Consider the following 14,321-nt stretch of genomic DNA (forward strand, 5'->3'; position numbering starts at 1 on the left):
AAATCTATAAAAGTAAGCCCAGTTGCTTTGCTCTGCAGCTATATAAAAAGAAATGAAGCGCTAAACTAGCGAAAAAAAAGGAGCAGTAAATTTTTTAGGAGGAAGCCTTTCATTCCCTAGAGTACAGCAGTCATTTCAGTGAGGAGTACATGGACAGGCTGATACGCTGCCCTTGTAATATAATTTGGAAAAACAAAATCATCTCTAATGAGCTGCAGCTGAGAAAATCATTATTCACCTCAGAGCTCTTTTTATCAAATTATATTTTAGCCAAGCACTTGCAAAATTGTGAATAACACTGCTGTGGAAAAAGTTGAAACAAAATTATAGTATGAGAAGAAGCAGCAAAAATGCATTTTTATGGCTATATTATTATTAGTTTGGTATGTAAAGATTCACCTGCATAAGTTTCCATGCTCCTTTGTAAGTGCTAATATTTTGACATCAATGTGATAATTCATATGTAGATTTTTCCTTCCTAACTCTCAGGAGTTAAGAGATATTTAAGTTTTCCAACTTTCTGATAAAAAGCAGACCATTTTGCATGAGTTCACGTTATATTAGGTGTTATATCACTAAAATTGGCACTATGTTCTGTGACCTGAAACATAAGGAAGACATAGACCTGTTGGAGTGAGTCCAGAGAAGGGCTACGGAGATGATCAGAAAGCTGGAGCACCACTCCTACAAGAAATGGCTGAAACAGCTGGGATTGTTCAGCTGGAGAGAAGGCTCCAGGAAGATCTGATAATAGCCTTCTAGTACCTTTTTACAAGAACATGTAGTGACAGGGCAAGGGGGAATGGTTCCAAACTGAAAGAGGGTAGATTTAGATTAGATATTATGGAGAAATTCTTTACTGTTAATGTGGTACAGAAGTGGAACAAGTTGCCTGGAGAAGTTGTGGATGCCCTATCCCTGAAGGTGTTCAAGGTCAGGGTGGATGGGGCTTTGAGGGACCTGATCTTCTGAAATGTGCTCTGCCCATGGCAGGGGGAATGGAGCTAGATGTTTTTTAAGATCCTTTTCAACCCAAACCATTCTGTGATTCTATGAAATTAGTACCTTATTTTTATCACAGCAAATAAATATAGAATTTCATCATCCAGGCTAGAAAACTGTGCTACACAGGTTTATAAAATGGTCTGTATTAGTAGAGATTTTCTGATACTATTGGAGGTGTCCTTCAGGAACAAAGTTTCTTGGTAACAGGCTTTAGTCTTCGTCATTATTTATGAGTGTAGCTCAAATCTCTTCCTAACTAGAGTGTCCGAAAGAGGAAAACTCACTTTAGGCAAAAGGGCTATTTCAGTGCATGGCAAGGCAATAATATTAATACTTTTTAAGCAGATCCCTTACAAAATTATCTTCTTTTTTTTTTTTTTTTGTAATTCAGTAAATCCTATTGCTTAATATGAATACATAACAGAGTAGAAAATAGAAATAACCTATGTATTCAAGTGTTTCCTCCCTCTTCACAAAATCAGTTTCTAATGTTCTCTGGTAAGGTGTTATGTATTAATGGTTTTCATTTAAAATGGTCTTAAAAGCTGCGGTACTCAATTTCTAAAAAGCTCATAAGATTGGAAATCTCGTTGTTCTTCCATACCTAATTATTTTAATCTCATTTAAATTTTTTTCATTAGCTTCCATTCAAGTCTTTTGTTTCCTGGTTTTTAGATTTTGGACAGTTGGGGAGAAGGTAAGTGGTTTCTTGTTTCAGTTTGCATTTTTTGTTTTGTTTTGCTTGTTTTGCAGGGTTTTTTTCTAATTTAGGTGGCTATTATCCATAGAATGGATTAAGAATAGATGAAGAATTCTTTATCTATGCCTCTTGGAAGCAGGATAATGTAGGATACTCCTTATTCTGGTGTCTTGCTTCTTAGTCTTATTGCTTGTACCATACCAAATTCCATAGGTTTCAAGGGTGTATGAAAGCAAAATGTTTACTCTTACTGAGGCATTTCAGTCATCTTCTTTCTTGGATAACATCTGAAATAGTCCTGTGGGCTCCTAATCACTGATTCTATTACTGGTCCTGCCGTTACCCATATCTAAAGATTTTACCCTGTTTATCCAAATAAAGTAAAAAAAAACTAAGACACACCTCAGAAGACACTAGTCCAAGTTAGCCAACTATTAGGTAAAATAGACAACTCTATGTAAAACAATTAGGTGGACCATTTTCTGCTTCCAGATCAAAAGAAGATAACAAACAATGAGTAGCATACTTCATAATATTATATAGACTAAGTTGGGGTCATTAGATCATCATCTAATCTGCCTTTTTACATATAACAGTCCATTAGGCTAGCAACAGATACACTTTAAAGAGATTAAAACATGTTAGTTAGACTGAAGTAGTTCAGTTTTCAGAAAAGGAAAGTATATGCCAAGGGTAGAAAGAGAGAACAGGCTTCAGCAAGGTCAGTAACTTCTGCCGTAGCAGAAGTTGATTTGTAAAATGGTCTGAAGACCCAAAATACGTCTATCCTACAGAATGGAAAAATCCTCCAAATTCTGGGAATTTAATATGGAATTACAGAAAGGAAGGAAATTCCTCACTATTAACAAAACTCTGGTGATCAGTATGTGACTAAGAACTTTCCAGGAGGAACTGAAGAAAGGATATCCTCTGCCACTAGATTTTATTAAACCTTATGACTTCATTTCCATTCATAATAAAAAAGACACTTGAAAAGATTTCTTGTTGTAATCTCCTCTTTCTCAAGAACACATTTAACAGATTGCACATCATTGGGCAAAATAGTCTTCTCAGCTACAATGTCTGGTAACAGACTCAAAACATTGTGCTTGACTAAGAACATTTTCTTTATGCAAAGCTGCAGATACTGCAAACACACTAGGACAATGCAAGAAAAGCAGAACAAAATCTGGTATATGATCTGTGATGTTTCTTTTTCTGCTCATCAAGTTAATGCTTGATCCTCTAGGTTATGATTTCAGGAGGCAAAGTATACTTATTTGTCACTTTGAATTTTCCACTTATCATGCTATAGGAAGAATAATCCTAATTAGGTTCTTTAAATATTACTATTAAAGCTAAGCAAATAATTTCCCAAAGGTTTATTTCATGGATTTGGGCATTTTTGTCCCTTAATATGTTCAGTGAATAAATTTTCTTATTAGTCAACCAGCTGTACAAGCTGGTCACACAGTATTTGTTGAATTCATTTGATGATTGATTTGTACCAAATGTTGGATAAATTATTCATTATTAATTGGTTCTGTTATTCAAAGAGACCTAATTATCATCCCTAGTTTTAAAAGGAACCTGTATTCCATAGTGCACAGGGTAAAAAAAACTAACAGAAATACAGGCTGTATATTTGTAGCATAGCTGACATGCATCCTTCTCTTAACTGCTTTTCCTCAAACTCCTATCGTATAGGACATGGTGCCCTTAAAAGACATAAATTGAGTGTTGATTTCCACAAGTCAAACCATCCCCCTCTACTATTTCATCATGTTCAAGTGTGTACTTGAACAGTGTACACTTCAGAGGCCCTGTGGTTATCATATTTTTAACATGCCAGGGATTTTATGAGTTTTCCTATGGAGATGTAGGAACATTAAGAAGGAAGAGTGGCTAGGCACTAATTCAGAAGACTTGAGATAAATTTCCTGCTTAAGCGGTCTCATTTCTCCATCAACAAAAAATGGAGAGGAGTACAGATGGATCTCAAGAATATATTGAGATATATTAATGTAAGACTATGCCTTACTCTGAAACTGTTGCAATAGAATATGAAGTATAATATTGACATATGTATCAAAAAGTGATCCATGAGTCCAGACAACACAACCAATAGAAAACCCTGTTTTCTTCTGAGGTGCCATAACCTACATCTGAGGTGCTAGGGCATGCAGTAGAGGCAGTAAGTCTGCCTTGCACATTCTGTAAGTGATTGGAAAAAGAGATGCTGTTCATGGTGCTGGCGTTTATGAGCAAAGTATATTATCTTTAGCATTATGGGTGTATTTTTAGCTTTAACGACTCTCCGTCTTTACAAACAGACTTTCAAATGGATTTTGAGATTAAAATATGGCACCATTCTAGCATGAGTTACAGAGCTACCATGTTCGTCTCAATACAAGTCTTGAGTCAAACTGAAGAACACACAGCACTAGCTGTGTTTCTGCTACTTTAATACTGCTTATTAAGGGTTGAAACTTGTCCCATGTCACTTCCAGGTGAGTAATAGAGAAAACTGTAAAAATACAAGAAGCTTTGTGCATGAGGCAGTGAATCTACAGTAGTTATACAGAGTAAGGAAACAGTCTTCAGGGGTCAATCACCTGTGGTTATGTGGTAAAATTCTACATTATATATAGCAAAGAATTGTGGTTTCCTCATGTTTAACTCTCTATCCCTCCTCTGTCCCAGAAAATCATGCTTTTATTGCCTGCTGATAGTGGCCTCTCTGCTATGCTATCCTCTAAAGGATGGTAGGCATGGTTTGGGAGACTGCTCACTGGTATGGTCTGAAATGATGTCAGGGAGCAAGCAAACAGATACACAGCTAACAGTGCAGATGACTACAAGGACGGCTTTTAAGCTAAAGTTTATTTACTAGTATAACTACAAGCTTCCAGTTCAGCACCAGTGCAGCCAGGTTAGCAGGGTCTATGGCCAAGGAAGTCTTCTCTGGCTCCCATCATATTGAACACTTTTCTTTAGATAATATTTTCTCAGGCACAGCATCATGTGAATTCTACTATGTGATTTCTGGTTCTAGATCATATGTGGCTTCTTTGGAGGGCAAAAATACAGGGATTTGTCTGTATTCTATGCTTTAATATATTAAATATTGTATTTATGTATATCAACTGCTTTAGATCAACTTCAGGAACATAATTTTTTTGGAGACTATGCATCCAATTTTCTTTTATATATTTCAGATAATAAATGAAAGGGATTCAGCTCAGACTCTGATTTTATGGGAATATTCACAGAACTGAGTGATACCCACCTCTATTCCTGGTCTGAGTTGGTAAAATAACTTTATTGGTAAGTTAAGAACACTGAGACATCTCATAAATGCTTTCATAAGCACACATATTTATTATAGCAACACCGTCTGTCAGCAGGTTCCTTATAAAGCCCCATTTTCAGGGATTTATGGAACTGACATATGTATCGTGGGGGGACAAGCCTACATTTGCAGGGCGATGACCTTATAGGTCTTTACCTCTATTTTTTCTGATTCTTTAAATATGCTGAGTTGTTCACTTTGAGAAGCAGAAAGATGTAAGACAAGAGCAATTTTCTTTGTGAACAGCTCCCAGATGCAAAAGTCCACTTTTCTTCTGTAATTTGTATGCACATGAACAAGACTTAAATTTTGTGCAGCAATAATATGTGTTAAGGTGCTTGAGCAATTTAAAAAAAGCTTTACCTATTTTTAAATGTTCTTTGGCAGAAAGTATATTTCACAGTGTCATTTACTCGTAATTAATATTTCCAAAAAGTAAATGTAGGAAAAAAAGATAAATCTTCTCTAGGTTAGAAACATCTTCTTTTGTTCAACAAGTCAGACTTGTGGCTCGTGAAAAATTACCAGTGCCTACCAAAGCTAGGTAATTCAAACCACCAAATCGCATGAAACAGCATTTTGCATAGTCTGAATTGCAAACTAGCATAGACACAACATATGAAATTGTTGAAAAAGAATAAAATACCAAAATTATTAAATGCAAAACTATTGCAGCCAACTTAATGTGTTTTTTGAGCTTGAACACTAAAGGGAGAGAAGAACATGCAGGCAGCTGTGTAAAATCGAAAAGTTTCTGTGTCGTGGGGACAATTCCTTTGACAATCTATTCTGTCCTATTTTAAAAATAATTCTTGCTTTGGCCTTCTCTGAAACTAAATCCCACGCCTCAAATAAATTGGATCTAACGAAACAGAAATGCAGCTCAAAGGAATTAATCAAAATCTCTTCTAAGCAGCAATCCAGATTTGAGGCATGGCAGCCAGGCTACTGCTTTCCAAGCCACCAAAGAATTTTAAATGTAGTACAGAAGTGTTGCACTTGGTTGAGAGGTTGGGAAGTTATGAAGCACAGAGCTGTATTAGTGTGCCTCTGCTGAATGATAAATGGAGCATTGGCCTTTGGAAAAGGATGCAGAGTAATAAGAATGTCAGTAGAATATATCATGCAGGGAAAACCCATTGTCCATGAGAACCTTCAAAGGCTCAATTCCCACTATAGTGTTAACCTGGCTGAATAGAGGGTAATCAATATACCTAACATATACCATGGTAGCATATTTATAAAGCAATACACATAATGTATTACATCTATCTATATAAACATAATTAGATAGTGCATAATTGCCTGTGGTTTGCAAAGAAACTTTTCGTTAGGCTTTTTGAAAAAAACCCATGTAGTATTTCTTCATCTGGAGTTACTTTACCTTTTCCAAGACACTGCGATAGCTTTACCCTATAATCATTTCCTATTGTTACATTCGAAGGCGAAGTTCTAAATTTGATAGCAAAAAGACATATTCCTGGCTTCCTACTCTGCAATTAAAGAATTCACGATATTGCAAAATTCTCAGTAAGTTTCTCTTCCAGTAAATCTCATTTATTCACATCTCATTTTCTAATAAACTGTGTCTTGCCTCTGACCCCTATAAAAATTTCACACAGTGGACATGAAAGAAGGGAATCTGATTCATTTTTCTACAGTAAGACAAGGCTTATTTCACAAACACCAGCATTACACAAGATCAAAATAATATCCATTAATATAAATTATCCTTTCTCAGATCTATTTCCCTCCTGGCATTGCTTATCAGAAACCTAAAAGTAAATAAGTAAGTTCCTTTTCACGCCAATGATTAGTAATGAATAAACAGAGCAAGTACTAAAGCTGACTTTGCACCTACTGAATGCTGCAAGTGTCTGTACTCGTTTGATATGCATCTAGCAAAGCTTGGATGTTCCCAAAAGGCCACTCCATGAACACTGAGAGAGCAGCGTCTGCTAGTGGTGCCTGTAAGACACAAAGAAGACAGAAAATATTTATATAAGTGAGAGCAACTGGAAAGAATGAACCTTATTTAATCTGTATTCCATGCTATTTTAAAGGCACACACAGAAACAATTTCATGCAATGATCATCGGTATATAGAGAATAGTACAAGATTCTGAAACATATTTCAATGTTTACTTGATTGTTTTTTAGCAGTGTTTTCTTAATTAAAAATATTTTTTATGTTCTTCCTCATTTTCATCATTTTGCCTGATTGATCCAGTCAAATGGATTTCTTGTCAGCTTTTTCTCTGTGGCTATAATGCTCTGTCTTGGGGTGACTACATGCTCGTATGTATGTGTATACATATGTATATATAGAGATATATATACACACACCACAGACCTATGCATATATGTAAGCTGTAAGAGACAGCACATGAACATGTGTATACTTGCATGCATATGCATAAGAAAATATGTGAAGTTTTTATAGATATATTCACATATATGCATATTTATATGAGTCTACTAATAATTTATCTAGGACACAATGCAAAAGATTTCTCCCCTTTTTTATCATCATAAGATTTCAAAGTAGTACTGTACCCGTGGCATTGAGAGGGCATCGATTGAATGCCGTGTCCCCAGCTGCAGTCCTTTTCCACACCATTGACATCAAATAGTCTTCAGGACATATTTCATAAGGTGCTGTAATTTACAAATGAGAATTTAAATAGAAAAATTAACATATTTTATATCAGAAAAATAAGTGTTCAATTTCATCCTATTTTTTCCTGAGATGTGTATGTTAACATAGATTGGGTTAATTTTAAGTTTGAAGTACAAAAATGAGAAGCCTGAAATTTTGCATATCTGTCTTTGTGATGGTATTTATTTCATATAATCTGTGGCTTTATTCTCTCCAGCAAGCAAGTACTTTTTAGGTTGTAGTTGCAACGTTAATAGGTTTGAATCTTTCCTTGTTGCTCTGTTTTGATCAATAACACTAAGTAACTATCAGAAGATGAGGACACTTAAACTGTGATAAGCTATGATGCTAATCTTAAACTAAAATTTGTAAAGATTGTTCTAAAATTGAATCTGTATATGAAAGAATCAGTTCTGAAAAGACAGTTGAAACATTAAATGTGCTAAAGGTGCTAAATGAGAGTTGTATATTCTGAAGGTTATTATAAAAGCAGGTTGTTTCTTTGAAATGTGTTTCAGTACAAGTTGGTAATTAAGAAAGTATAGTCAATAACATGGGACTGAGTGTCTATAAAACAAAATAACCTTTTACTGGTTATTGCAATACCGTTTAAAGGGAAAAATATTGTCACAATTTTGTAGTAACAGAATTGCATGGGGAAAAATAAACTTCAGCAAATGCTTCATGTTTTATTTTCACATGGTCACGACTACAGATTCCTTTTGCTCTTTGTATGTTACTGTAGATCCAGTTTATGATTTTTGTGTAAATTAGATTAACACAGAAAACATCTGGCTGAAGATATCTCACAACTTACATCACTGACATGTTAGTTACTGAAATCTAATTCACTCCAAGTTCAGCAGAGAAAATCAGGTATTGTTTATTATTCTATGTATTTCCAGAAAAAAAAAGTAACCCTGCTGTATTACAGCAAAGTGGTTACAAAGCAAGAAAAAAGAAAAGAGAAAGGAAATTCATTCTAGCAGATGGTGTGATAAGGCAGAAAGCAATTCAATGATTCACCCATGGTTGCACGGAAAATCTCTAGCAGAGGCAGGAACAGACTACAGATTTTGCCCATCCCATTATCTAACCCATAAAATCGTCCATCTTCCGTGTGTTGTACTTCTGCTGACAGAAGTGTGAGCAAGGGAACTGAGTAGACTTTTGCACAAAGCTGTACCCTCTCTTAGTAGAGGACAAAGAATACCTAGCAGATGGCTCAGTAATACTAATATGAATCACAGTTGGGCAGAAAAATTGCTTGCTAAATTTGCCTCACCATCAGCATTCCTGAATCGTAAATCAAGACAGTTGGTGCTGCTAAAAAAGCAAGAGATCCATTAATGGCAAAACCCAAAGAAAGTCAGTTATATTGATAATCCAGAGTACTAGCCCTACTTTAGATATGCCCACAGAGTGAATGCATCAGGACAGTGTTACACTGGGAAAAGCCAGATTTTGATAAACATAAGCCATCTGGTGACATAAGCAAATGCAATTACCATTCTATTATGACCTTATAAACAAAAGAAATGTTCTGTTTTGGGGATCGTAAATGAACATAATAAGGAGGTAATATTATAAATTACGTAAATTTGCTAGTGCTTAGAGTTCTTTGAGAACTATATTTGTTATGCAGCTGCGGCCATCTCAAATGTGTTGTGTTCACTAATCACCACTTTAGGTGTTGATTCTCAGAACTAAAACTCTTACTTCCCTCCACATACTGAATGCTAAATGTGAGGTTTTTTTCTGGAAAAAAAATATATGCATGCATCTATATGCACACTTAAATACACCATATTTTCTCTTTTATATTAACAAGTCACAGGTAATATCAGAGATTTCCCATCTGTTTGGAAGGATACTAGTGTGCTTTTGAATTAAAGTTTATCAAGATTATACTGACTTTAACCTCGTACCGGAGATAAAGAGTGCATTTGTGTGTTGTGTTCAAAGTAAAAGGCACTCCCAAGACCTAGAGTTATCAGGAAAGAGGTGTGGAAGCAGCTGAAATTTAGAAGAAGTTTCGCTTAGCCCAGGCAAAGAAGTTTTCCTGGTCTCTGGCTGACTCTTAATGCCTTTTAATGCCTTGTACAAGAATCAAGGAATCAAGGAATGCTGCAGATAAAAACAAACTTGTTCTTCCCCAAGCTAAAACATATTTGGCAGAGCTTACTCATCAGGCATCCACCCACATTAAAGCATCTGTGAGGCTGCAACCCGTGTTGCTCATGGAGGCATTACAGTCCCACCGGAGTGGTACTATATCTGAGTTAAAAAGCTTCATTGATCCTGCTGGCTCTTCTCAGGACCAGTTCAAGTATTTCTGTAACTACAGCACAAGTAACTCATAACAAGCCCACAGATAAATATGAGTTGGCTCCACAAAATCATAAAGAACTACTAGAATTTGAAAGCAAACAGCAAATACTGAGGTAAAATTTGCTATCTTTGGCAAATAAAAGACAGGCCTCTTTCACTCATTACGTGAATCAGCAGTATCTTCCCACACAGAGCAGGCACTCAAATGTAACACGTTACACCCCTGTAATGATAGGCCTGAATTCATCCCACCTAAGCACAAACACTCAACAAAGTCAATGATCTAGAGGTACAGTCTTCTTCTGACATTACTGGAGAGAGGAGGTGCATCTGTCAGAGGCAATCAGCCCACTTGGGATCTGTGGAAGCTCTGTACAACACACAAAGCAAGAGACACATGCAGCCGCACAGAATTTACCGTCTACGCAGGCAGATAACAAATATGGGAAAGGGTAACAGAAGGGTGAGGCAAGTTAGCCTACAGCACACAGTAGCTCACATGATGATAGAACTAAAGCTCCTCTCTTGGATCATTCAGTGCCCCAGGCAAAATTATCATAAACAAAGGCAATAGGAAAAAAAATTTTTTGAATGTCTTATAGAATAGTGTTGTAATCAGAGACAAAACAAAAACCAAAGTTTTAATTTTATTATTCAGCTGTTGCCAGTTACTTGAATCTTCTCCCTTCTCACATTCTATCTTATCTATCTAACACTGCTGTGGAAAAGACTTTTACCATCAGCAGGAAATCATTAGGTAGTCTTTGATAGGCATTGTGCACTCTTGTCTTTCTGTTAGCTAACAAGACAGTCTAGCATTGTTTTCAGTAATATTTTGGTCTAAAGGGTTCCTATATTAGGCTTTCTACTACTGAAAATATGCTGAGAATCTCTTCAGTAAAATCCAGGTAAAGCATTAATATTGGAAACATGTATAGAGTTAATATAGATTTAACTATTGGGGAATTAAGTATTTCTGGAAACCAATACTGTATTATTGGAACATGATATATTCTTAAAGCTGTCATAAGAACTTAGTCCTATTTTTATAAAGATAAATTTACAGAAGTCTTCTATCCTGAATAATGCTGCACTTTGTTTCTGATTCTCACATCTCTTCATTTTTAGTGACACAGTTGGTGGAAATTGCCTTATTTCTCTTACACATCTTTCTACAAGTTTCTGATCATCTTGCCATGTAACTCCTTATCAGAGGCAATGTCTTTTGTTATCTAGCTGTCTCTATTACTCTTATGGGACAGACACAGTGTTCATTCATCTTGTGTAAGTTTTCTGCCATGACTCCTGAGTGACTGCTTACCAAATATAGAAGTTTTTTATTTTCTCTGATTTCTTTCCAATTTTCTGAAGTTATCCTTCACAAAAAAAATATTTTGAGTGCAGAGTACTGCTGACATACTAGGAGTGAAATTTAACTTTAAACATTTGGGATGCAACAAAGGAGCAATAACTGAACCCAAAATATCTTCAGATCTTTGCTTTTCATTCCCAGTTCATTACACAATGGAAGGAAAAAACAACAATTTTAAAATTTATAGAGTGAATAAAAACAACTCACAAAGAAAGATATTCAAAATTTGTCCAGAACCAAGCTGTTTGAGAAATCAAATTTTAGATAGCAGTTCTGGGCCTGCCTCTGTTAAAGCTGCTGAAAGTAATTCAATCCATGCCCCAGCCATTTGAAGAGAATCACTGATAAACTGTGAAGAAAATTTTGTATAATGTTCAGATAATGCAGAACTCAAACTACAGAATGTCCAGTCAAGATTTTCAGTTATCAAGTAAACAGCTCTGTTTGCAAAGCGTCTTATTAACATCAGCCACCATAACAGAAAAAGGCTTTATTACCCTTTTTCTTCCACAGTTTAAAGCAGCTATAATTTAACTTTTTATAAGTCTATAGACCTCTGGGTAATACAAGCAGGTGCAGCTTCATACCCTTTACAAAAATATTACATGGTTCTACACACCTGAGGATCTTGTTTTATGCTAAGCAATGCTAATACAAGAAAAATGATCAACCTTTTAGCTCCTCACATTTTTCAGTGGCTTACATAGAACAAGAAACCAGTGAGACAAAAATAGGTTTTCTAAGCTATTTTAGGGATATGGAAGAAAAGCATACAAATAATGAAATTTGCTTATACTTTAAACAACTCTGTATAGCACTTTCCAATTTTACTTATGTTTATAGAATGTAAATCTGTATGTAATTTTATAAAATTTTGGTAAACTATCCACTCTCTACATTTACATCTGAGACTCTTCAGTAAATGTCAGTTGAGAGGCAAATAAATCTGTAATTCATGTCTAATTGTCTGCACAAGCATAGTGTATTAAAAGGTGCTTTAGGTTATAGTTTCTATAAGCACATTAAATCTGGAATTAATCACGTAAATAAATAAATTTACCAAATGGCAAATAATGCTCTGTGTGCATTTGACTTGTAAATACACCTGTAAAATATTTTATTAACAGCAGGTGGCAACCTTTGAAAATTGGACTGCAGCAGTATGGTTCTACTTTTAAACATAAAACGCAAATTATTTCAAGAATGGTTTTATAAGCACAAGCTAGTTTATCTGACTGTCTGCTTATTGAGAAGATTCATATTAATCTTCTATTAGTGTTGTGATTTTATAGAGGAAGTCTGCATTACCTGTGGAAATTATTTTGCTTAGGAATCCAATGCAAATACTATTTTGTACTGCTCTTGAAATAATGAAATTTTTATTAAAATTAAAGAGATCATTTAAAAAGCAAGTTAAATTCAGTTAACTTCTACAGTACAGTGTTACAACTTTCTAACTAGTCTTTTTGTTGCTCTTCAAATGCAATGAGATTAATTGTTCTACTGTACTGCAAATACCTTGAAAACTGTTCTTTGATGACTGTCAAGGGATAAACCTGCTACCTATGAAAAATATGGGCTTGATAACATAAAATTCACATCTGATAAATTTCTTGCTTCCTGACCCAAAGCATCCCTCCCATTTAAGTCCTTCTCTGACTACCAGAGAACACAGCCAGCGAAATGTCCAGAAGTCCGACTGCTAGACTGATTTTTTGCTGCTTCCTGGCTTGCAGTTCAGATCACATAATTTCCCAAATGAATGGCTAAAACATCTTACCGTACTAACACCTTATTTTGCTATCTTTCACCTTTTACTTTAGGACAATGTGTGTTTACCGATAAATATTATCTGATTCACCAGATAGTCTTCTTTATTCATCATTTTTGAAGAAGCAAAAAGTACACTTTTATTAGGTTTCAGTGGGAAGGACTTAAACCTGTTGGGAGGCCAAAGTAAAAAATGATACTAAGCACTTAATTAAAAAAAAAGTAATATTTAAGCATTATAGTAAAACAGGTAAGATGTGTCTTTCTTTTTAAATTACTTTCTTTTTTATGAAATGTTGCTCATGTTTTCATTCATTCATTCATTCATTCATTCTTTACACTATGGTAAGGCTCACTTTATCCCTTATTTTTACTGAACTGGAACTTACCCCAAATGTATTAGAGACATCACTTACACACTGGATAAAAGGAATTCCAAATTACAAAGCCAGCCCTGATATTCTCAGATACAGTGCATTCAAAGAGATTTTCTGCAGCAAATTGTTCATGCTCCAGATACTACAGGCATTCCTAGGCAATCAAATATTTTTGTGATAACTTTTTTTACTATGGTAATTTTATTTATTCAAAACATGATGCATTGCTCATATGTCCAATAGAGCTAATTTGCACCTAGTTGCATAAGCAGAAATCTACTGAGAAAACCAGCAGGGACTTGTCTAAAGCAAGGCTAGCTATGGCTCTTCATGGCTATTGCTCTACAGACATTTATCTTGTCTTTCCTAAAGATGCCCATTAAAGTAAGCCATATTATAGTGCATATAATAACAGCAATTATATTTTCATCTCACCAGGACACCTCTGTTCACTGCACCGTCTAACTTCCTCTCCAGTTCCTTCACACTGTTGCCCAGTCACAGCAGCACCTTGACAGATCCTTATCCGCCTCTCCCAGCCACCATCACAGGATTTGGAACAGCCACTCCAATGGCCCCACTGGTTCCACTGGCCATTCGCTGTTTGGAAAAATAGAATTAGAGTGGTGACAGGATGACAGTCATAATGGAGAATTAATCTTTTTTTAAATTTACTCGTATAGTACTGTTGTACAGCAATGATATACATTTACAATATCCCTTAAAAAAAAGTAAGTGAAAACATTTTTGCATGT

General features: G+C 35.3%; 1 protein-coding gene across 11 annotated transcripts in view; it reads right to left on the minus strand.

The window, feature by feature from the left end:
• The window catches only part of ADGRB3 (adhesion G protein-coupled receptor B3), a 448,905-nt gene that overhangs the window by 238,015 nt on the left and 196,569 nt on the right, over positions 1-14,321 (minus strand). For all 11 annotated transcript variants that reach the window (XM_010405738.3, XM_010405732.3, XM_010405697.3 and 8 more), the window contains 3 exons: positions 14,002-14,166; positions 7,614-7,715; positions 6,919-7,025 (listed from right to left, as the gene is read on the minus strand). In XM_010405738.3, the coding sequence (XP_010404040.1) occupies positions 6,919-7,025; positions 7,614-7,715; positions 14,002-14,166 (374 nt within the window). The remainder of the gene's footprint in view (positions 1-6,918; positions 7,026-7,613; positions 7,716-14,001; positions 14,167-14,321) is intronic.

This window comes from Corvus cornix, chromosome 3 (genome assembly GCF_000738735.6).
Source record: "Corvus cornix cornix isolate S_Up_H32 chromosome 3, ASM73873v5, whole genome shotgun sequence".
Classification (NCBI taxonomy): Eukaryota; Metazoa; Chordata; class Aves; order Passeriformes; family Corvidae; genus Corvus; species Corvus cornix.